Source organism: Scatophagus argus, chromosome 5, assembly GCF_020382885.2.
Source record: "Scatophagus argus isolate fScaArg1 chromosome 5, fScaArg1.pri, whole genome shotgun sequence".
NCBI classification, from domain to species: domain Eukaryota; kingdom Metazoa; phylum Chordata; class Actinopteri; family Scatophagidae; genus Scatophagus; species Scatophagus argus.
This window is the reverse complement of record NC_058497.1, coordinates 177,355-199,731: the sequence shown is the minus strand read 5'-3', so window position 1 is coordinate 199,731 and position 22,377 is coordinate 177,355. Positions and strand designations below refer to the sequence as shown.

At 38.6% G+C, this 22,377-nt stretch overlaps 1 protein-coding gene across 3 annotated transcripts; it reads right to left on the bottom strand.

The window, feature by feature from the left end:
- Positions 1-4,953: 4,953 nt before the first annotated feature.
- LOC124058859 (vascular endothelial zinc finger 1-like) lies at positions 4,954-20,927 on the bottom strand. 3 transcript variants are annotated; one of them, XM_046388446.1, is made up of 7 exons: positions 20,657-20,927; positions 16,701-17,452; positions 14,819-14,888; positions 13,505-13,673; positions 11,321-11,362; positions 10,647-10,712; positions 4,954-10,479 (listed from the first exon to the last, which is right to left on the bottom strand). In XM_046388446.1, exons 1-7 carry the CDS (start codon positions 20,687-20,689, stop codon positions 10,109-10,111), a joined length of 1,503 nt encoding a protein of 500 aa, XP_046244402.1. In that variant the 5' UTR covers positions 20,690-20,927; the 3' UTR covers positions 4,954-10,108. The 3 variants fall into 3 exon arrangements, with proteins under 3 accessions (XP_046244402.1, XP_046244403.1, XP_046244404.1); XM_046388447.1 differs by lacking the exon at positions 10,647-10,712; XM_046388448.1 differs by lacking the exons at positions 10,647-10,712; positions 11,321-11,362 and having other exon boundaries at positions 20,657-20,926.
- Positions 20,928-22,377: the final 1,450 nt, after the last annotated feature.

The following is a 22,377-nucleotide window of genomic DNA, read 5'->3' as shown; positions in this document are numbered from 1 at the left end:
AGCAAGGTACCTAACCCCCACTGCCCCCTGGGCGCTGCGCGTGGTCGCCCACTGCCCTGGGTTTGCTGTATGTGTGTGCACGTCACTTGGGTGGGTTAAATGCAGAGCACGAATTTCGTTGGAGTGAGTTCCCTCCAATGACAAAATATGTCACTTTCATCTTTCATGGTTTGACTTATGGTTTTTCCCAGATTTAAACAACAGTACATGTGTGTTTTGGCTTGTTTTCAATGAGAAAACATGCATTTCAGCATTTTCAGCATAGTTCACTTACAAAAGTGTGCAAAGCAAACTTTTTAGTGTCATGCCTGGTGTTTTTTGTTATGCTTTGTCTTTTGATTTCTGTCCATGTGCCATGTTCCATGTTTGTCTTGTGCTTCCATGTATTATGTTAAAGGTTTTTGTCATGTCCTGTTTTATTTTGAAAGTGTCTCTTCCCCTGTGTGCCCTGTTTTCATGTAGCTTTGCTTTGGTTTTCCTGATTGCTTTCTCCCTCCTGATGTATGTCACCTGTGTCTCGTTGTGATGTCTATTTAGTCCTTGTCTTCCCAGTCACCTTGGTCAGAGCGCCTGTGTTATTTCCATGTCATGCCAGGAACCTTTTGTTGGTTTTGCCTTGCCTTGCCTTGCCATACCATGCCTTGTTTTTGCCAGGAATTTTGCCACAGTTATTCACAGATCCTATGTCACAGTAAGTTTGTGATTTTTTTAGCATTAGCATCTGCTCCTCCCAGAGTTCCACCAAATCGGGAGGCCGGGCCGCCAGTCCGGTGCCCGCATTAGGAGACTCTACGGGGTTCATGTTGGTCAGTGCGTTCTGTCAGGAAAAGTCGGCGTCGGTGACGCAGAAAAATACTGAACCCCGATGCAGAGTCAAAAGGAGCAGGCAGGCAGGCAGGTCCAAGTTTAGCTTTGTTTAATAAAAGACTTTTTGCTTGGACCTGCCTGCCTGTCTGCTCCTTTTGACTCTGCATCGGGGTACAGTATTTTTCTGCGTCACCGACGCCGACTTTTCCTGACATTTAGCTTGGAATTAGTCAGCGGTGCATGAATGAAAGGTAACTTTTTTTTGACTGTTTCATGCAGTGTGCATACTGAACACAGTACATGTACCTTTTGACCTGTTTTCAGTCAGAACTTGATTTTTCAGGATTTTTGCCATCTTAGTTATGTTACAGATATGTGCAAAACAACTTTCAGTCAAAATTTGATCACAAAGTCAGAATTATTGAAGGGTGACCAAAGAAGAAGGATAACATTTGACATCTGCTTCCTTAAAATTTTTTACTGTACTCTTACGTGCACAATTTGATCTGTTTTCAGTGAGAATGTATGATTTTGAGCACTTTTAGCTAAGTTCTGTTACAGAAGCTTGCAAAAATACAGTTTCAACCTTTACATCACTCAATAAGGTTTGACATGTTTCCTTCAAAATTCATACTGTACACTGTAGGTAATTTTTTAAGTCATTGTTTAGCGAGAAAGCATGTTTTGAATGTTTTGTTTTACCTCATGCCATGGTTCTACTGAGCTGTTTTTTTTGTTTGTTTGGTTTTTTTTTTTGTTACATGGAAACTGTATTGTGCACACTTCTGTGACAAAACTAATCTGATAGGGCTTAAAACCATGTTTTCTTGTTGAAATTAGAAAGATAGATACTTCATTGATCCTGAGGGGAATTCAAGTATATGCTTTTTAAGTTTTTAAGGAATCTGTTGTCAAATCATGTGTTCCCTCTTACTCACCCACTTTTGACTAATTCTCAGAAACTTTTTTTGCACAGTTGTAATAGAACTGTGTGTGGTCGTGGTCATCATGGACAAAATTTACATGTAGTGTATTCAGTATAAATATAGAAGGAACCAGAATTTAAACCAAGTTATCCCTCTTTTTTTGTCACTTTTCATGCTAGTAACTTTGTAACTTAGTAACGTGCTAGTAACAGTTGACTCTGGCACTGAAGACAACTTTATTGACCAAGACCTAGTTCATCTATGTTTGATTGAGACAGAGGAGTCATCCACTTCCCTTTCTGCTACCTCCCTGAATGGTCATCATTTAGATGAAGCAACACATCAAGCCGTTCCCCTGAAACTGACACTCTCTGGAAGCTATAGTGAAGAGATTTCACTGCAAATTATTTCTTTCCCAAGAATCCTATAGTGCTTGGATACCCCTGGCCAAAAAAATCATAACTCTCACCTGGATTGGTCTGCAGGTCAAGCCTTTTTCTCTTTCAGTCTAAGGTCATCTGTTCCACCTGAAACCTGAGTCTCCCGGTCAATCTGAAGAAGTTTCTGAGGCTATTGATCCATCCAAAGTCCCATCTGAGTATCATGATCTCAACGAGGTGTTTAGTAAAACTAAAACCTTGTCTCTTCCTCTGCATTATCAGTATGAGCAATTGACCTGATCCCGGTGCACCATTACGTACCAGCAGTCTATATAACCTCTCTGAATGAACGAGAAGCCATGGAAAAGTACATAAAAGACTCCCTAGCTGCGCATATTATACGGCCATCTACTTCTCCCATAGGTGCTGGTTTCTTCTTCATGACTAAGAAAAACAAGGCGCTTCATCCTTGCGTAGATTATAGAAGTCACAGTAACATCACTGTGAAGAATAAATATCCACTACCACTGATTAACTTTTTTCTCCAAATTGTTCTCCAGACTGAACCTGAGGAATGCCTATCACCTGGTTCGGATTACGCAAAGCAATGTTTCTGCTTGTTCTGTGTGTGTGCCAGGAATAAACCTGTCGTCGACCCCCAGCTGGATGACTGCTGTTCTGTTGAGGTCCTGGTCACATACCACCCTGGTTTTTGTCACTGGACTGCCTCCCTCTAGAGGTAACACAGTAGTATTAATTGTGGAGGTTGCTCATTTTATTGCTCTACCTGAATTGCCTACTGCTACTGAGACTGCTGGTAGTGCAACGGTAGTGCATGTGTTTCGTCTTCAAGGTATATCTCTGGACATTATCTCTAACAGAGGAACTCAGTTCACCTCCAAAGTACGGAGGTCATCCTGTCTTCTGGCTTTCACCACAGTTCGGCAACTGGACGTCACCCTTTGAGACCTCTTAGAGATATCTTCCTCCTCTCTTTCTTTCCCCTGAGTCTGATCTGGCAGTTCCCTCCATTCAACATCACCTTTGTTGTTGCCAGAAGATCTGGAGTCAAAATTACTGTCAGGATTACTATCTTGTTGTGTTTTAGACTCTTTGTTTCCTGCTTTGTCTCTCTTGTGATTTGGCTGTTTGTTAGTTCACCTTTACCTACCTGTCCAATCCAGAGCAGGTTGGGCAGAGCTGTACCTGCACACCTGTTCCTCATCGGTATCCATTACTCACCTTGTTCAGAAACTATTTAAGACCAGACCTCCCTCTCCATCATTGCCAGATTATACCCTCTCCTGTTGTGGTATCCAGTCAGGTACAGATTTAATTCTTGCTTCTTGTGAATGATTCCTGTATTTTCTCTGTTCAAGTTCACCCACTTGCTCCATCCTGCTCCCATTCTGGCATTGGAATCTTGTTTTGTTCTTAGTCAAAATTTGGCTCTTTTGGGTTTTCAGTTCGGACAGCTGACACCCTCTCTATGTTTAAGAGTAGACTTAAAACCCACCTTTTTGACAAAGCCTATAGTTAGACCAACTCCTAGTTATGCTGCCATCACCGGTACAATACCAACTCGCCCTCTCCCCCGGAGCTCTTGTGCTCCATCTTTCCTTAGCACTTCCGGAAAATCAGAATCAGCTTTATTTGCCAAGCATGTGTGACCATACAAGGAATTTGACTCCGGATTTTTCTCTGTCCTGTGCACCATACAAAATAGCAATAATAATAATAAAAATGAAGAAAATGAAGAATAAAGTATTTACAAGAAAGGGAAATATATATATATATATATATATATATATATATATACGCCTACCAGAGGGAAGCAGATCAAACAGTTTATGTGCAGGGTGTGAGGGGTCTGCAGTGATGCTTCCTGCCCGTTTTTTGACCCTGGACTGGTATAAGTCCTGGATGGAGGGCAGGTCGGCCCCGATGATTTTTTTTTTTTTTTTTTTTTTTTTTTTTTTTTTTTTTTTCTGCAGACCCTATTATCCGTTGCAGTCCGTTTCTGTCCTGGTTGGTGGCCGATGCAAACCAGACAGTGATGGAAGTGCAGAGAACAGACTGGACGATGGAGGTGTAAAAGATGGTCAGCAGCTCCTGAGGCAGGTTGAACTTCTTCAGCTGTCGCAGAAAATACAACCTCTGCTGGGCCTTTTTCCTGATTAGGTCTACGTGGGACTTCCACTTGAGATCCCGGGTGATTGTGGTTCCCAGGAACTTAAAGGAGTCCACAGTAGACACTGTGTTGTTGAGAATGGTGAGGGGAGGTAAGGTGGGTGGGTTCTTCCTAAAGTCCACTGTCATCTCCACAGTCTTAAGCGGGTTAAGCTCCAGGTTGTAGAACATGTTGCTGGATCCAGAATCTCCTACCCTGCCCTCCTGAGGCCTGGTACCACTGCTGGGTCCTGAGCCCTCTATGGCCCTGTCTACTGCACTGATAATGCTGCTGGATCCAGAACCCAGCTGCTCCTGCTCTGCACTGTTCTCTCTATGCTCCCTGTCTCTCCTCTCCCCCCTCTCCCTCCCACACGGTCACAGCAGAAGGCCGTCTACACAGAGTCTGGTTCTGCTCGAGGTTTCTGCCTGTCAAAAGGAAGTTTTTTCTCGCCACTGTCGCCAAATGCTTACTCAGTGTGGGTTTTTGCTCTGCCTGTTTCTCTCTGATTCTCTTGTTGTTTGCACACCTGTAAAGTGTCTTGAGATAACTGTGTTATGCATTGGCACTTTAAATAAAACTGAATTGAATTGACATCTCAGTTGTTTTGTTTAGCAATTTAACCTCTGAACCACTGAATGTCAAGCAAAGACACACTTGACACAGCTCATCACATTTTTTTCAAGTTTAATAGTTTAAAGAACAAAAAAAAAAACACAGAAATGCTTTTGTTGTCATATACAGACCATTATTTGGCACAAATCCACCACAATCCATTCCAAAAAGCAATGTCACAGAGGCACTTAAATCTGGAGGCCAGCTGTGAACCAGAGAGCCAGTGAAGACACTGAGGAGGCTGAAGATCAGAAACACCCACACAGGCTGGGGACTTTGTTACAGTATAAACACCCTAAACCTTAACTAATGCTAGGAAAAGCAATTAGGACCAGAAAGGAGCTCCTGATCTAGTAGAGCATCTTCAGTACAGTGAGGTCAGTCCGGAGATTTAGCTGAGACAGACAGTATTGACTTTTCTCTGTGGAACTCAACATGGACAGTCCACAATAATTTTTATTTTTTTCTTTTATTTAGACAAACCCAAATAAAAGGCACATAAAACATTGCGCATATGTTTCCATCATAATTCTCAATGGACATACATTTAAAAAAAATGTAGGAATGTTTTACCTTTCTGCTAATCAGAAAGCCTAGTATATACAAAAATTACCGCTGTTAATGTTCTAATACAAAAAGATTTATAAAAGTTGTTTTTTCTTTTATGTTTGTCATAACTAACATGTCATCTGAACTAAATGTTTTGTACAAAGATATACATTCATTTGCCTTCACATCATGCCAAATTCATCATACAAACCTCACAGAAAAAATAAAAATAAAAAACATAATACATAAATTACCTTCCAAATCATTATTTGGCCAAATAATTGGTTTGCTTTTCACATTAGGTTGGAGTGAAATTAAAAAAAAAAAAAGTATATAAAAAAAATTAACCATGTGACTGATACATTTACATGGACTTGACTTAAATGATCTCAGTTCCAGGTTGTTCCTGATGTAGAATAAAATACCTTTACAATCAGAAGGTGTAAAATGCAAACTAGCCACAACATGGCTGGGCTGCCAGTCCTGTGGGGCCCTTAGCCACACACTACATGTAGAGAAAGATGCATTAGTGTGTGGAAAGATCTTGCAGAGGATTACAGGCACACTTGTTTACAGCCACTGAAGGACAAATGACACTACACACCTTCTTTCATCGCATTTTAGTGTTTTGTTTTCATAAAAAAAAATCACTAACCTTCCATACTCAAACTGGACAAACTCAGTCACCCACATGCAACACTGGAAAAAAACAATAAAGGATAAATTTAAAAAAAGGAAAATCCAATCTATTTCCAAGGTCACAACACCTTTTCCACATTAGGACATTTCCTTTGGTGCAGTGTTGGCATGCATACAATTAGTCTCATTGATTGCCTCCTAACTGCCAGTCCTCTGTAGTGTGCACAACCTTCAGTTGGCAGGGTTCTGTACCTTTCTCAGAGGTGGGATCAACAAAATGCATCACCTTGAATATCTTCACAGAGACTGAGGATTTGTGGGCAGTTATCTCCATGCTAAAATTCTTAACATGGAGAATACAAAGACATAAAAAAGAGTTCACTGAGCTCAATCAGGCTACAGGTTGAAGTGAGGAAGAAGTTACGATGGTAGACTATCAGAATAGGGTATAAATACTTTCATCATTAGACATGGTCGATGTACATGTCATACAATCTTGTTTGTTAGAGATAAACGGAAACAATGGCAATCAAATGCCTGTTTATCTCTGGCCCTGATGAGAGCTGCCACACATACAGACATAGTGACAAAATTGATCATGCAAACATCAGCACCCAAAGGTTGGAGGTAGATGGTCCTTTCTACTGTTACTGCATTCAACATCATGTAAAACTATAAAATAAGACTGACATAGAAGACTGTGGCTGCCTGTTCATGATTTCAGCTAACATGAGCTGCACCATTTTCTCTCTGCACCCCTGTGCTTTCAGACATAAATGGCCTTCCTCTGCTATGATGTCATGGTTGTCTCTGGCATAAAAGTGTCCCTCAGCAAAATCCTATGTCATATGCCTGTTTGCGCCACACCCAAGTGAGACCATTGTGGGTTACAAATGAAATCAAGATCGAGATTTCATACCTGATCAAGAGCCAGGATTCTCTGAACCAGACAGCTACATTTCAGCAGGTAGAACCAGCAAGAATGCAACACACTGTGTCTTGATGATTTTTTTCTTAGATAATACAAGACATCTGCAACACACACTGACAAGATTGGTGATCTTTGTAACAGCCATGCAATGTCTCTTAAGTTCATAGAGCAAGTGCTGTCTGACATTTCAATGAGTCTTGTATGCTGGCCCAGAGTTGAAACTCTGAGATGAAAAAAAAGTTCAGTTATTTCAGTCAAAAACACCCATTGTCAACAATGACTTCCTACTGAAAGTATGTATAAAAATGGAATTGTTATGTCCACTCACTTATGCAACATGTGTGAATACCTACACAGTAATAGATGTGGGGCTGTTGTAGGGACAGTTTTACTCACTGGATGTACATGTTGAGTGTTGATCCTGTCCGACTCTATGAATCCATGACAAGCACCGAAAACCTATTTTGTGTTGTCTGTATTTTCACTGCCTTGCCTTTGACAATCTGACTACACTAAGGCATCATTTCAGCCAATTCAACGGCATACTGGTAGCATATGAAGTCATACTTCTTTAGGATAAACTGTTGGCTTTTAGCATTTTATGGAATTTGTTCATAATAAAAACAAAGTAACTACAGTTTTCTCCTTGAATTGGTCTCTGCTCATTTCTCTGTCCTCTCCTTGATGGACAGTCACATCAGCAGTGATACAGTTCTTGCATTGGTAGCCTGTGGTAAACAGAGAGATTCTCTCTGGCACAGGTGAAAGGCAATAAAACAAGGTTTCATATTTACAAAGAAATGGCCAGAGTGGAAATCGTTAAATATGGTGTTAAAAGAATATTCTCAGTAACATTCCTGAGTATGACAGACAATGATGGTATCCTATACCTGCTACAGTTAACAATCTAACCATTTAAGTTCACTTTGGGACTCCTTTCGTAGCACAGAGTCCAATGATTGCTGGGTGGCTCTTACAGTTAAAAAGTCCTCAGTAATGAAAATTTTAAATCATCTGACCTTTAATAATACTGCCATATTACAGGCAAAAGAGACGTGTTCAGTATGAGACATATCTGTTTTGCTGTTTGTCCAAGTGTCATGTCCTGATATAAATACATACAAACTTGTGTAGAGTTTTCCACAGTAGTGAGTGACTGGTTTTAAAATGCAGACATGGGGAGAGTTGATCTCAACAGTCTTCAAACCATCTGTGAAATACTTAAACACACCCTCCTCCAAAATGGAAGATTCGCTTGTAATTAAACTTTAAAATTCATAAACTATCAAATACTGATACGTCCACTAAAGTAACAACGGAAAAAAAAGAAAATGAAATTAAATTTGCCAGAAGAGGAAGAATTTAGAACACCTCCGGCAATACACTCCCATTAAAGGAATTATTAAACAATACCTAAGGTAAAGTGTCATGCATTAGCCATGTTTGGAGTCAGATGCCCAGATGAGAAAATAATTTTAATAACTACATTATCCTTCAATGGCAAAACAGAAATTATAGAATTCAGGAAAAGGCCTATAAAAGGGTTTGCCTCGCCATAGCTGCCAACACAGCTCCAAGGACTGACTTATCCTCAACTACCTGTCATAGTAGAACCAAGTATTGTTTGGAAAAGAGACAAGCATGACGTGGGTGAACAGCTGATATTGTTGTAACTGCCCAATAATTTTAAACCAAGTCAAGTGGAAGAAAATACTGGTTTGCTTGTATGTAATGAATCTGACAATGTAATTTAACATTAATATACTCAACCACATTTTAAAATTATTATTGCAAAATAATGGGAATTGGGAATGATGCAACATCTCAACTTAAGTAACATATTGACTTCTAATGAAAAAAATTAGTACCACTAAAATCATTACCAGTTCCAGAAGTGGCAGTCCAAAGGAGTCATAAGGGGTGGGAGGCTTGCATTTCAAAAGAGAATTTAGTAATCATGATACTATTAAAAAGGGTCTCTCCCATTAACCTTGAAAACATGGCACTGGGGGGGACACTACACTTACAAAATCTTTGGCATAAAATGGTAGACCACATTGCAAATATCCACCAATAGCCATGTCATGGGGTCACCTCATATTAACATGTGACAGAAGTTATCTGATGTGGTACCTGTTTCATCATTTAGGCAATCTTTAAATATACATCAAGGTCTAAACTGGAAGATTGGAGGTCAACCACATCTGGCACGAAAGACCATCTTTGACCAGATACAGTGGTTACGTTCCTAGTTACGTTACATCACTGGTCGACAGCTCAAGAACTGAGCAACCTTCATCTACTGATCAAGACTCTGCAATGCCCTTGACAGACAGTTGTAGGAAAAAAAATTGTAAATGACATCACATGATGAATTATTTTTTTGTCAAACCTAACTGGTTCATATTTGAGACTAAGTGTGGAACCAGTCATAGCTGTGGGTTGAATGAAATGATAGATGCATGCAATAATCATCTGTTATCAGTCATAAATTTTGCCATATGGGTCACAGTGAAGTATCTCTCCCCGTTGGCATATTAGGCCAGTGTGGGCAAATCCATGAACAGGACTGCTTCACTGTGATATTTGATATTTGCATCAATGTGATGAAGTACCTTAATTTGTCAGATAATTAATCATTTGCCACATAATTAATTCACCGTGATACCAAAAAACAGAAACGTCCATCTGGTATCAATAAAATTGTTCTCAATTCATTTTCCAGATATTTTCCATATCGCAATATTTGAACTATCATCCATATCATCCCATTATAGAGGAGTTTAATCTATGGTGATTTGACTGATTCTCCCCCATGCTATGTAGGCCAATAATCTACAAGGACTGAGTGTAATCCAAATAATTTTCCATCATGATAAAAAGTATTTGAAACATTTTTTTTCCTGTACATACAATTAAGATTTACATTTGACAAATTATGCCTTCTAATGACTTGTGCAAGTACCAACCATGTGGGACACAACATTAGTTATCAGTTTAATGCACCATCAAACCATTTAGATTTGACAGGGTCTTTCATTATTAGGCAGTTAAAACACTATCAGTTAAAACATTAAGGGCTGAAACAGATCTACCAAGGAGGGGAGGAAGGCAGGACTTGGGATAGAAATGGCATGCTCTCCATGGGCCGCATGGCTAGCCCGGTGATATTCATTTGCATGGGAGTGGTGATAGCCACTGGGTGAGCAATATTCATGTGTGCCGTTGTAGGGATGTTAACGGAGGCCAGGTTCACAGGGCCAGTGATGGTGACAGGGTGCTGCAGGTTGACTGGCGACGTGATGTTCACTGTGCTGGTGGCAATGTTCATCTGAGTAGCAATGGTGACAGGATTGCTTGCACTGCCGCCACGGTTTACAGCCGTGGTGATGGCTGCTGAGTTGGTGACTGGTGTCGTACTGGCCGAGTTGTTGTTGTTGTTGTTGTGGACATTATTGGCATCTGTGTTAAAAAAGACAGAGAACAATAAATGTTGAGCTTAATCTTACAGAAAACAGGGGAAGCCAGCAGCCCTCTATGCTCCTTAGCTGTTTAGCTGAGTCACTGAAAATGTTAATACATTATTAATACATTTTGGCAACTGTGGTAATATTATTGAAGGAACCTACCTTTGTGAGAGTTGTCAATGAGGACTTGGAAGGAGTTATTTAAAATCTCTCCTACCGTCAACTCACCTGGGGGTAAATTCAAAAAGCAGGATCAATAGACTAAGCAGCTAACTGTCCATTTGTTTTCATTCAAAACTTCCATTTTAAACATTAACACATTATGTAGGACATCTGAAGCTTTGTGTATGACTGGACACCTACAATACTGCAAGACTATCAGCTGACCAACCCAGATCAGTTCAGGGCAAGTACATGACATGATCATTATCGACATGCTGGGAGATGGTCCCAGTATCAACTAAAACAACCGATCATTCTAGCAAACAATCATACCAATCATACTAGCAACAGCAACTGAAACAGTATGATTGGTAGTACTAAGTGTAGGTGATTTATCAATCTGTAATGACACAATATAAGATGATCTGTTATTAAAGGTAAAGTAGTAGTCATCTAGCTTTAGTGTTCTGGTCCAGTTTCCTTTAACTTCAATGATCTACTGATCCTGCTTCATGAAATTTAACCTTACATTAGCAAAAATATTTATCTCCCTTCATAACACCAGTCCTCAGAGACAAGAAATGCTTCTATGGTAGGTAAAGAAAAACTGGTCACTTATGTTTTGCGTATCTGGAGTGTTTTTCTGGGGTTTCTACTACTAGCTACTGGATTACCTTTTCGTGGCCCTGAGTGGTTCCACTGCCAGTCACTTATGCCTATTCAGAAATACAGACACATATTGGGTTACAAGAGCTTAAGGCAGCAGTGCTATCATCTGGGAGTCAGCTTCAATAGCTGACACGGTCACATTGTGTGTATGTGGCACGGGAATGTGCTGTGAAATATTTCTCATTTTACGATGGAGTTTCTAATGAGCTCAGGAAAACAAAAGTTTTTATTTCCTTCAATAGCTATTACTGAAACCAAGGTCAAAACAGAATATATATATATATATATATATATATATGTATATGTATATGTATATATATATATATATATATATATATGTATATGTATATGTATATATATATATATATATATATATATATATACACACATATACATATATATGTATATGTATATGTATATATATATATATATATACACATATACATATATATGTATATGTATATATATATATATATATATACACATATACATATATATGTATATGTATATATATATATATATATATACACATATATATATATATATATATATATATATATATATATATATATATACATATATATATATATATATATATATATATACATATATATATATATATATATAATAATTAATTATTGATATAATATAATTAATGCTTGTTAAGCTTGTTTTCTGTCCCCTGTAACAGAGTTTTTCTGTCAAACATTTGTAGTCTCCAAGCCCATGGTGACTTTACAAAACTCTACCACAGTCACACAATACATTATACACCCCTCCTCACAGGGTCCACTCTCTTATATAAAGATGTTCCAGCTTAAAGATGTAAGGGAACATGCTTGTTTGATTCAGATACCAAAAGTCACGTCAGAATTTAAAAATTTTTTTCAATGAAAATGAAATGCATTAATTACCACTGATACGAAATCATAACTTATTTTAAAATTGCAATGTCTGATTTTTTTAAACATATGAATCAGCCTACTTTTTTAAATTTTAATACTGTATGATATGACCAGTTTTAAGCCAATATTATACTTTCAAGCTTTCAATTGGCTGATGGGGGCTATAGATTCTCAAACGACTACATCCTAAAGAGTAGACTTAAAACCTTTCTCTTTGATAAAGCTTATAGTTAGGGCTTGCCCCTAGTTCTGCTGCTATAGGCTTAGACTGCTGGGGGATCTCCCATGATGTACAAAGATTCTCTCTCCTCCTCTAATTCTCCTACCACACATATTCATGACGCATCAATGCATGTCATTAACTTGACTTCTTCCCTGGAGTCTTTGTGCTTTATCGTCTCTCAGGTTCCCACAGATCGTGTCTGGACCGCCTGCTGTGGTCCTGCTGGACACTTACGAATGTTATTACCACCTGTTATATTTCTACATTATTATTATTACTATTACTATTGCTACTACTATCATCATTATTGTTGTTAATACTATCATTCTCATTCCAGTACTCACTAATACTTGTTATCACTGTTGCTATACATCTCTGTCTCTGTACCCCACTCTCTTTCTTGTTCTCTCTGTCTCTCTTGCCTGCTCACGACCCACCTGGTCAAAGCAGATGGCCACAATGAGACAGGGTCTGCTCCAAGAAAGTTTTTCCTGGCCACTGTCACCAAGTGCTTGCTCATGGGGGTTTTGTTGGGTCTCTCTGTATTAAAGAATTTGGTATCGAGCTGCCACATTTAAGTATGCTTCAATAAGAATTTTTGGACTGATCACCTGCATGAGCCGATACAGATGACAGAGAGAGAGGAATCAGAGAGCACGGTGTGACAGTACACCATGTTTAAAGATAGAACCTAGATTACAAAAACGTGGGGCTCTGTGTAAACATAAACAAAAAGGAGTGTAATTGTTCACAAATGAACTGTTATTGTTATTGTTAACTCAAGGCTGTGCAGGAAAAAAATGTGTGTGGACAATTTTTCCTGTTTGAGGTGGTATCAGGTACTGATAATCATTTTTATATTCTATTACTTTATCAAAGTTTAATATTCTGGAATTGTGACCAAAGTAGTGTATACTTGAGAATTTTGAACAGACTGGGCAAATGTACGAAAACACACATGTTGAACAACGGTGAGGCTGAGGTTACATGGCCATTGTTAGCCAGAAAAAGAGGACAAAGTAGAAGTTTGAACAGAAGTAAAAATGAGACATATGACCTACCTTTATTGTTACATGGGCTACTGAAACTGGACTGGCCATGTGTCTTGAGGTGACTTGCAATGTAGGCAGCACTGAGCATTTTGCCACAGATATTGCAGGTCACTTTTCCTTCATGCCTAATCATGTGGGATCGCAGGCGGTCTTTGGTAGCGAAGGCAGAGGTACAGGCCTAGGACAGAAAACAAAAAGGCTCCATCGGCAAATCACACTCACTGGACACTTCATTAGGCGCACCTGAACAATGTAATACAATCCAACACAATAGTTCTGCTGCTAATCATGCCTTATAAAGCTTGGAATTGTTAAGTTTTGTTGACACTCTGAAGGGTAATAATTCTACTGTTTATTTATTGCCATGCCCTAGTGGGCAGCGGTGTTGTAGTAGAGTGCATTAGGGTACAGTTATAAGCTAAAAATTGAGAAAATAGTCCATACATAGAAAAAACAAAACAAATCTTGGAGAAAAATCTTGGAGACTTTGGCAGAGTAAAATGCCACTAACATAGCTTTTGTTTTGTGGGCTAAAAACCAGTTGGATGACAGCTATGGCACATATCATAACCAGTTTCAGAAAGACAAGAGCACCAAGAGTCCTCACGTTAACTTTAAAGGTCCAAATGCCCGAAAAACACATTATCTACTCACCCTCTGCTCAGTCCGACACCGTTGTAACACCATTGACACACCTTGTAATTGTATTTGTAATTGTACAAAGTTTTAACAAGTGGTGCAGTCAAATTTAAAATGACCTCATCCACACGTCAGACTTCTAGCAGTGTCAGAGGTTTTAAGTGCTGTAGATTGCAAATCACTGTGCAATAAACTTTTTAACTAACAATTTAGAAATACTGTAAAGATTGTTTGTGTATGCGTCTATTGGGCATTTTTGTACAATTCCTTCAAGAAAAAAAGGTGTAAATAAATTACCTTGTCTATTTTTTACTCAACCTACCTGCACCTTAATTTTGGTATCCTTGCGGTGCCGTGACAATGTGAATTTCTCCAGTGCGAGACTAATAAAGGCTTGTCTTATCTTATTATATTACACATGTGTACCTAATGAAGTGAAGATCTCACTCATTTCCAGGTGGCTCTGCTCTGTGAAACAAGTTCAACTGTCATGAAAACTATACTGCAACTATTTAGACTTGTACCAATGGCTGACCTAGCTAATGTTGCCTAATGAGACTTATATTAAGAGCTGTCTTGTTGTCTTGTCTGTCAATGGTGTTGATCCTTGTGCATCAATAATGACACAATTCTTAACTAAAGTATCCTTCCTGTTTATTGCATAGTCCAAGTCATGACTCTTACCGTTACTTGGCACTTAAATGGCCTCTCTGAAGAATGGACATGCTTGACATGACAGCTTAGGTGATCAGGTCTGCAGGGTGACATGAAGAAAACAAACAAACAAATAGCATTTTCCGTACAAGTATGAGATTTGAGCACCGACCCACACATAATCATTGCTGCTGTTCTCTAATGAAGCCCTCTAGTTGTAAAAAGGCCTTAACCTAAACTTTATTTAAATACTTAAGCCCAGTGTTTTAAGACAAGTAGATGCTTTTGAAGAATTTTTTGTTGTCAGTTTTCTTTTACATAGTTTTTATATTGCTAAAACTGATACTTCGTCTTTTGTGCAAGGCTTAACTCAGTTTTCTGTCTTAAGGGTGGCACCGATCACCAATCACTGATTGCCGGAAGCAGTACTTGCCAATGGCAATGACAGATCACAGTGTTGTTTTTATCTTATCACCATCTTATCACTGTTATTAGCAGCATTATAAAAACACTAAATAAACCAAATAAATAAATGCATTTCTTTTGCTCAGGCAGACTGAACCTATCTGATTTAATTATTTATAATGAATATGCCTCCACGCACCAGTGAAGTTAAGATTCATGTAATATCTGTAGCGACACAATGAGCTTGTGGTGGACTACAATGCTTTAAATATAGATGTTACTGCAAAGAAGCTAAAAATTGTAAAACGTGGATGCTTCACACACAGTTTCAGTCCAGCAGAGAAGATCTATACAATCAGCACAGTTTCAAGGTAAGACTCAAGATAAGTTCTACCAATTTAATATCAGACCCAATGTGAAATTTGGTGACAGTCTATTTTTCTGTTCCCTGACTTACGGTGTTAAATAATAGGAAGAAAACAGTTTTGACATGTTCTGATGTCACAGTGAAGTTGACAGTTGGCCTTTTGGATATAAAAGAGCCATCACTACAACATTTCATCCCATTAAACATTCAAGTAAAATTTCATCCCAATAAGTGTTGAATTCATCAGTTATGGCTAAAACCATGTTTTGTGAGGTCAAAATGACCTTTGACCACCAAAATGTTATGTTCATCCTTGGGTCCATGTGAATATTTGTTCTAAATTTGAAGAAATTCAGATGTTCTTGACTTACTGCATACAAGAGAATGAAACATGCAGACAGAATCCAAAGAAGACCAGTCAATTACAATTAATACACTGAATTTTTGTCTTTTAAGTCATAAGTTGTGCTGAGAAGCATATAATGTGCAATAATAATACTATCACTATGAATGTAATTTGTTATAATAATACTATCACTATCACTGAATGAAACATGCAGACAGAATCCATCAAAGAAGACCAGTCAATTACAGTTAATACACTGATTTTTTTTGTCACAAGTCTTTTAAGTCATAAATCATCCCAGTTGTGCTGAGAAGCATGTAATAATAATAATAATAATAATAACAACAATACTATCACTATTGTAAACTTACCTGTACGTTTGGTTGTTTTTCCTGTTGGAAATGTTCATTACACCATCACTGAACTTCAAATAGCAGCTTGTCGTTTTAAATAAGCAGACCATAGCTTTCACTTATTAAAATATAATATTGAGCTGCAGATATTATAGTGAAACTAATTAATATGAATTCTGTGAGTAATTTGTCATGAGGCCAAAATTAAACTTCTGATGTCTAGTTAAAGCGCTCTCTGTACACACCGAAAGTACTAAGTGTTCTTGTAGTTCCAACAATTCTGAAACAGTGGTCAACCAGATCAGTGCACCACTAAGGCCTCAGTTGATTCAATACCAACTTCGCTGTAGGTCCTACCCTCTCTTTCCCTTCTTTTCTATTTCCCTTTTACACAACAAAACAAAAAACACTGTGTTTCCATGCACTGTTCTGTATACATACCTAGAAAAGCCCTTTCCACAGACAGAGCAGATGTAAGGCTTGTGGACTCCACCATCATGGGAGCGGACATGATATGTCATGCGATCCTTCCTCTTGAACCTCTGCTGGCAGATGGGACACTCGAAGGGCTTCTCGTCAGAGTGCGACAGTTTATGCCGGTTAAGGTGGTACACATCTCTGAAGGCCTTACCGCACATGTCACAGCCGTGATTCTTTTTCACCGGTTTGGGGTGCTTCTTAGGGATGCTCTGCTGCTGTTGGTGTTGCATTGGTGTCATGATACTAGTGCCTGTGGATGTAGATGTGGTTGCTGTAGTCAGGCTACCAGCTACAGTAGTAATGTAGGAAGAGTTTCCACTATTCTCACGTGGTACAGTGGATATGAGTGGCACCATGGTAGGGGCTGTCTGTGTCTTCTTAGGCCGTGAAACCATCTTAATGCCAGTGTGGCAAGACTCATGCCGCCGGAGGTGGTAGCTGTCCCGGAAAGCCTTGCTGCAGTAGCCACAGATGAAAGGTGTCTTTGATTTAGGTTCCTTTTTGACGATAGCAACTGAAGGTCCTCCACCACCACCCCCAGTCCCACTCGCCACATTGTCTTTAAGAAGTTCAGCAGCACTGACAGGGGGTTTTTGGTCCAAGGGAATGGGCAGCACTGGTTTCTGATCAGGTGGCTCTGTTCCTGAACCGAGCAACGGCAAGAGGCTGTTCCCAGCTATTTGGTGCTGGTGATGCAAAGCCTCATTAGCTTGCTGTAATGAGAGAGACACAGCTAGGTAAAATTAGGTTAATACGTAATCTCCAAAAACATACGAAGCAAATGACCTATAACAAGTTTGTGCTCCAGAGTGTAAATTACTTACAATAGGGAAAGCTGAAAGACCACATTTCCACAGAAAATACAGATCACTGTGCCACTTACAAAATAATCAGGAAAACCAATAGTCCATATTCAGATATACAAATAAATCCACGATGGCAAAAGAAATGAATGACATCAGTGGTGTTTTCTGAAAATAAAGCACCTCAACACACCTTTTACTTCTTGCTGGACACATCCTGCTGGTGCAACTTGGAAGAGTTAAGAAACAAGATGGAAAACTGAAAAGACCTTATTTGGACATGCAACAGAGTCTCTAGCTTGCTCAAAGACCCCCAAAAAGTGGGGGAACCCCTCTTAAAAATCACACCATATGTGACCACTATCATCATGGATGAGTTTACAGATAACTCAGGTTTTGACACTCATGCCAGCTAGATTTAACTTTAAAATGTGCAAGATTTAGTTCTGCTGGGGCACAGCCCTGGACTCCCTCAGAGAATGGTTTCAATACTTTCTATAGGCTACACCATTAACAAGCATCGCTCAAAGACCAGAGGTGTAGATGTGTTTATGTGGGGTAAAATGCACTGATGAGGAAAGCAAGGTGAGCAGATTAACGCAGTTTGTGAGTTTAATGAGTAAAGGGTGGTGGTGGTGGTCTCGGTGTGACCTCGGTTTTATATACACCACACTGTAGTGGTACTACACTAGAGACATTATTGCGATTAGAATTTCTCCCGAAGTATGCGTTTGCAAGTTAAATTGTGCCAAATGCATCTCTCTCTCTGCAAGAACAGGGAGAGCAGCCTGCTGTACTGCTGCTCTGACGATTTTGTTAGAGTTGTGTTGCGGAGGCTGAGGTCCATTCCAAGATAAACAATACTGAAAGCGTTAGCAGCATACATTAACAAGAAATAGTACAAATAAAACTAACCCCGTCTGTTTTTCTCTGCAAGATAAGGTATTCTCTCCAATTTGAATGGCTGTTATGTCCACAAACTCGTCTTAGTGATGCTGTGATGTGCTCCTCAATAGTCTCTACAGACACCTCAGCTGACACTTCTGACAAAAAGGGAAAATTCATGTTGCTTAAGATTAGCTGTGTAACTGAATATTGCTTAATTATTAATTGTGCTGCCAAAATGTATGTTTTTGCTCAAAGTGAACAGTACCAAGAATACTATTCCCTGAGAAAAACTCCAACTCCTTTAACAATACCTGGAGAACAGTAAGTCAAGTTCATTAGATGCTTTATCACATGATTTAAAATCAAGTGGACCTGAAATAATAGGCCCAATAGTGGTCTCATTCTCTCCAAGGCATTCCACTATGTCTTCCACTTAAATAAATACAATCACATACAAATCACATATACTAACCACTTCACCTCTTTCGTACTGGAGTAAAAGAACAACCTACACATACACACATAGTGAGCCTTGTTATATAAGTATCATTAATACCATTATATCTGAAGGTAAAACGGTAATTTCACCAAATAAAATTTTATCACACTAAACGCATCACCAAGCAAAAACTGGTAAAGGTAAGCCATTTCTAAAATGTGGTTTTCGGTCATTTTATAGATGCAAAACAAATTTAGGAAAGCGATAACCCTACCAGCTCTATTGCACTCTGCAGTATTAAACATCCAGTAACAAAGGTTTACATTATGTTTACATGCCAGTAAAGCCCTGTCGAATTGTTGCGCTTTGGACAGGTTACTTCATGTGAAAACAGCAATCATTTCACAGCACAGCTAAGAGTGTATTATTTAGTGTCATACAGTGCATCAAATTGTCATCAACCAAACTGAAAATGTATAACCAATGGATCACCCAATAGTATTAAGAAAAATAGACAAACAAACAACAAACAAAAAACATTCTGGAGTTTTATTTATTCTGGCATATCCCCTCAAGTGTCATTAACACTTAATACTTTATAACTTCCAGGGAACAGGTATATTTTGTATTTATAGTTATATTTTATTTATGTTTTCCTGGGAACTTCAAGCTAATTAGTAACATATTGTAATAACATTGTATTCTGTAACAAACTGTTGAACTTTGTCGCTGCAGTTAATAAATAGAAAGAGTTTACACTGATCGCAGTTGTAGGAGCAGCTACTTTCAGGAACAGAATTTCAACCAAAACTCCAATAACACCAAGGGCAATTATCTACTGAACAAATTATGGATAATTTAAGGTTATCTAAAAACCACGAATGTAGTTTTGGCAACCATTTTTTAAGAGTCTTACTCCTTCATGTATCTTCACAGCAACGGTGATGCAGGACCACGAACCTAACATTTAACTTGGGGTACAGGATGTGTGTCAAACTAGCTTTCCACGATTTAGAAAAAGTTTTAAAACACGCTGCGCATCCTATTTTGTGTTGTAAAAACAAAAGGCCACATTACACGTTAAATTTTACATAGTATTTTGGCCGACTTGTACGAGTTTATGTCGGTATGTCGGTCAGTTTGTGATCCGTGGCTGCGTATGTAAGGTAAAAGAAGAAAGGTCGTATTTCTACGTGTGATTTAATAGCTTCTCTCCGCGTGCTATGTAGCCTTCAATTTCTGTGTTAGCGTTAGCATGACGCGAGATGATTGGTGTAACATAAACGTTTACTAGAATACTATAAAACACAGTGCCTACCAATTATCCTTTCTGTAACATTATTGTAGCGATGACTGCTACTATTGACACTGACAAGAAAAAGCACCCGTTACCCAGTTAGCTTAGCACACCTACATACAATAGCTCGACCTCCTAGCTAACTTGCTAACGCGCGCACATCAACAGCTGTGTTAACAGAAAATGGTCACGGTGATTTTTTTTTACAAACGGAGACAAAAATCGCACTTTGATATCTTATAGGAATCGCATATTTTCACCAACAAGAAGAAGCGGCCAGAGGTCTCGGGTTCGATAAAGCTGCTTAGCAGTTTGCTACATCAAAACACATAGTCGAAATAGCTAGTAGGCTAACGCTAACACCTTTGTTTTGCTTAGCCAACTCTGGCTAATTTCACAAAGTGAATTAAAATATTTGGCAAGCAACATTTACACCACTTCGAATGCGTTTGTGCAGTTTATTAGACTACCACTGTACGGTGCGACTTACTTGGAATAAAAACGTACTCCAGCTCGGTTCCATTGCAACACTTTGCAACACAGGCTAAAGTCTGCAGGAAACCTACAAGGAATCTACAACAAAGCAGTTAAACATGGCAGCTACAACTTCCTGTAACCCCCAGGGCTGAACCAGGTCTAGTGGACTTTGTAGGATGCCTGACCTCATAAGAAATCTGACTTTAAACATTCCCACTTTTGTTACAAAGACCCACAGCTATCAGACGAAAATACAATCCCACTATTAAAGCGTTGCTCGCTTTCCATAGTTAAATACAATGAATGACGTAAGCATGTTTTAGATGAATTAGATTTCATTATATAACCAAGGTAATTTTATTATGTAGCAAACGGTAGTATTAAGGTGACCATTTTAGTTTCTTGATTAATCATTTTGTAATATCATTAAAATTTTCCAGTGTCATTTTCAAATGTCTTGTTTTGCATCAAAGTATCATATTCTCACGTTTGGGAATCTGGAACAACAAATGTATTTTTGCTTAAATAATAATGCATAATAAATTGATAACTGAGATATTTCCTGTATTAATTCTCAACTGTGTCTCATTTGTGTCTCTCAATTGTGAGACAGCAAGAACCAAGGAAGAGGGAAAGACTTTTTACATTACTTTATTATATATACAGAAATAAATGTATTATATAAATAAATGTATTATATATATACAGAAATAAATGTACACACATACACATATATGTATATATACCTCTATATTTTTTTTGTAACTGTTTTTGCACACTTTTTGCTTTTTGCACTCTTTTTCTGTTCTTGTGAGCTGCCACGACAAGTGAATTTCCCCACTGCAGGATCAATAAAGTTCATTTTTTCTTATATATAAACAAGGGGTGGAACAGAATGTGGAGGTAACTATTTTACCATAAACGATGATAAACATTTCTTTTCATCTTTTCAGTTTGCACAGCGTGTGATAAGGTGCCTCTCAGAGAATATATAGAAAAATTATGTTTAAAATGTGCAAATTTAAGTCTTCTGATCTGTGGAAGAATCAGTGAAAGTAGCTTGTACCATGTGTTATTGCAAATGGAAGGCAAGGAAGGTGAGAGAACAAACTCACTTAGTGCTAGCAGCTGGCACTTCCTGTTTAATTTCCAGCTGGAGAGATGCCACTGCAGCCACCACATTTAATGTCAATTTTTGGCTGACCTGTGTTCTGTAGTTTTGTCTTAACACTGAATCTAATCTAGCTTTTTATTAAGATAAGAACTTTATTGATCTCGCAGGAAATTGTTAAATATGTATACTCTGAAAACTGACTTCCATCCCATAGTAAACTGCACAGTTTGTCACCGGTGTACTGCTTGTTAACCAGTGACCAGTGCCTGAATTACACACAGAGAGAGAATAATGATAGCAGTAGTAAGAATTAAGAATCACTTTATTGGCAGTATATATATTTTTACATACACACACTGAATTTGTCTTCTGCATTTGACCCATCCTTAGTTGAACACACATGCAACACCCAGCAAATTATATGCAGTGAAACACACAGGAGCAGTGGGCAGCATCAAGCATCCGGGGAGAAATTGGGGGTTAAGTGCCTTGCTCAAGGGCACATCAGCAAGCTAATGGAGGGGGGGAGCATTTTTCGCATTAATCAAATCAATCATTAATCGAATTTTCTGCCCCTTCGGTGGGGGAATCGAACCGTTGACCCTCTAATCACAAGCGAC

Coding starts and splice junctions, on each gene's coding strand:
- LOC124058859 (XM_046388446.1), bottom strand. CDS start 20,689: ATGGAACCGAGCTGGAGTACGTTTTTATTCCAA. Junction 13,674..14,818: donor CATTTAAGTGCCAAGTAACG/GTAAGAGTCATG, acceptor TTTCTGTCCTAG/GCCTGTACCTCTGCCTTCGC. Junction 11,363..13,504: donor TAGCCCATGTAACAATAAAG/GTAGGTCATATG, acceptor ATTTCTGAATAG/GCATAAGTGACTGGCAGTGG.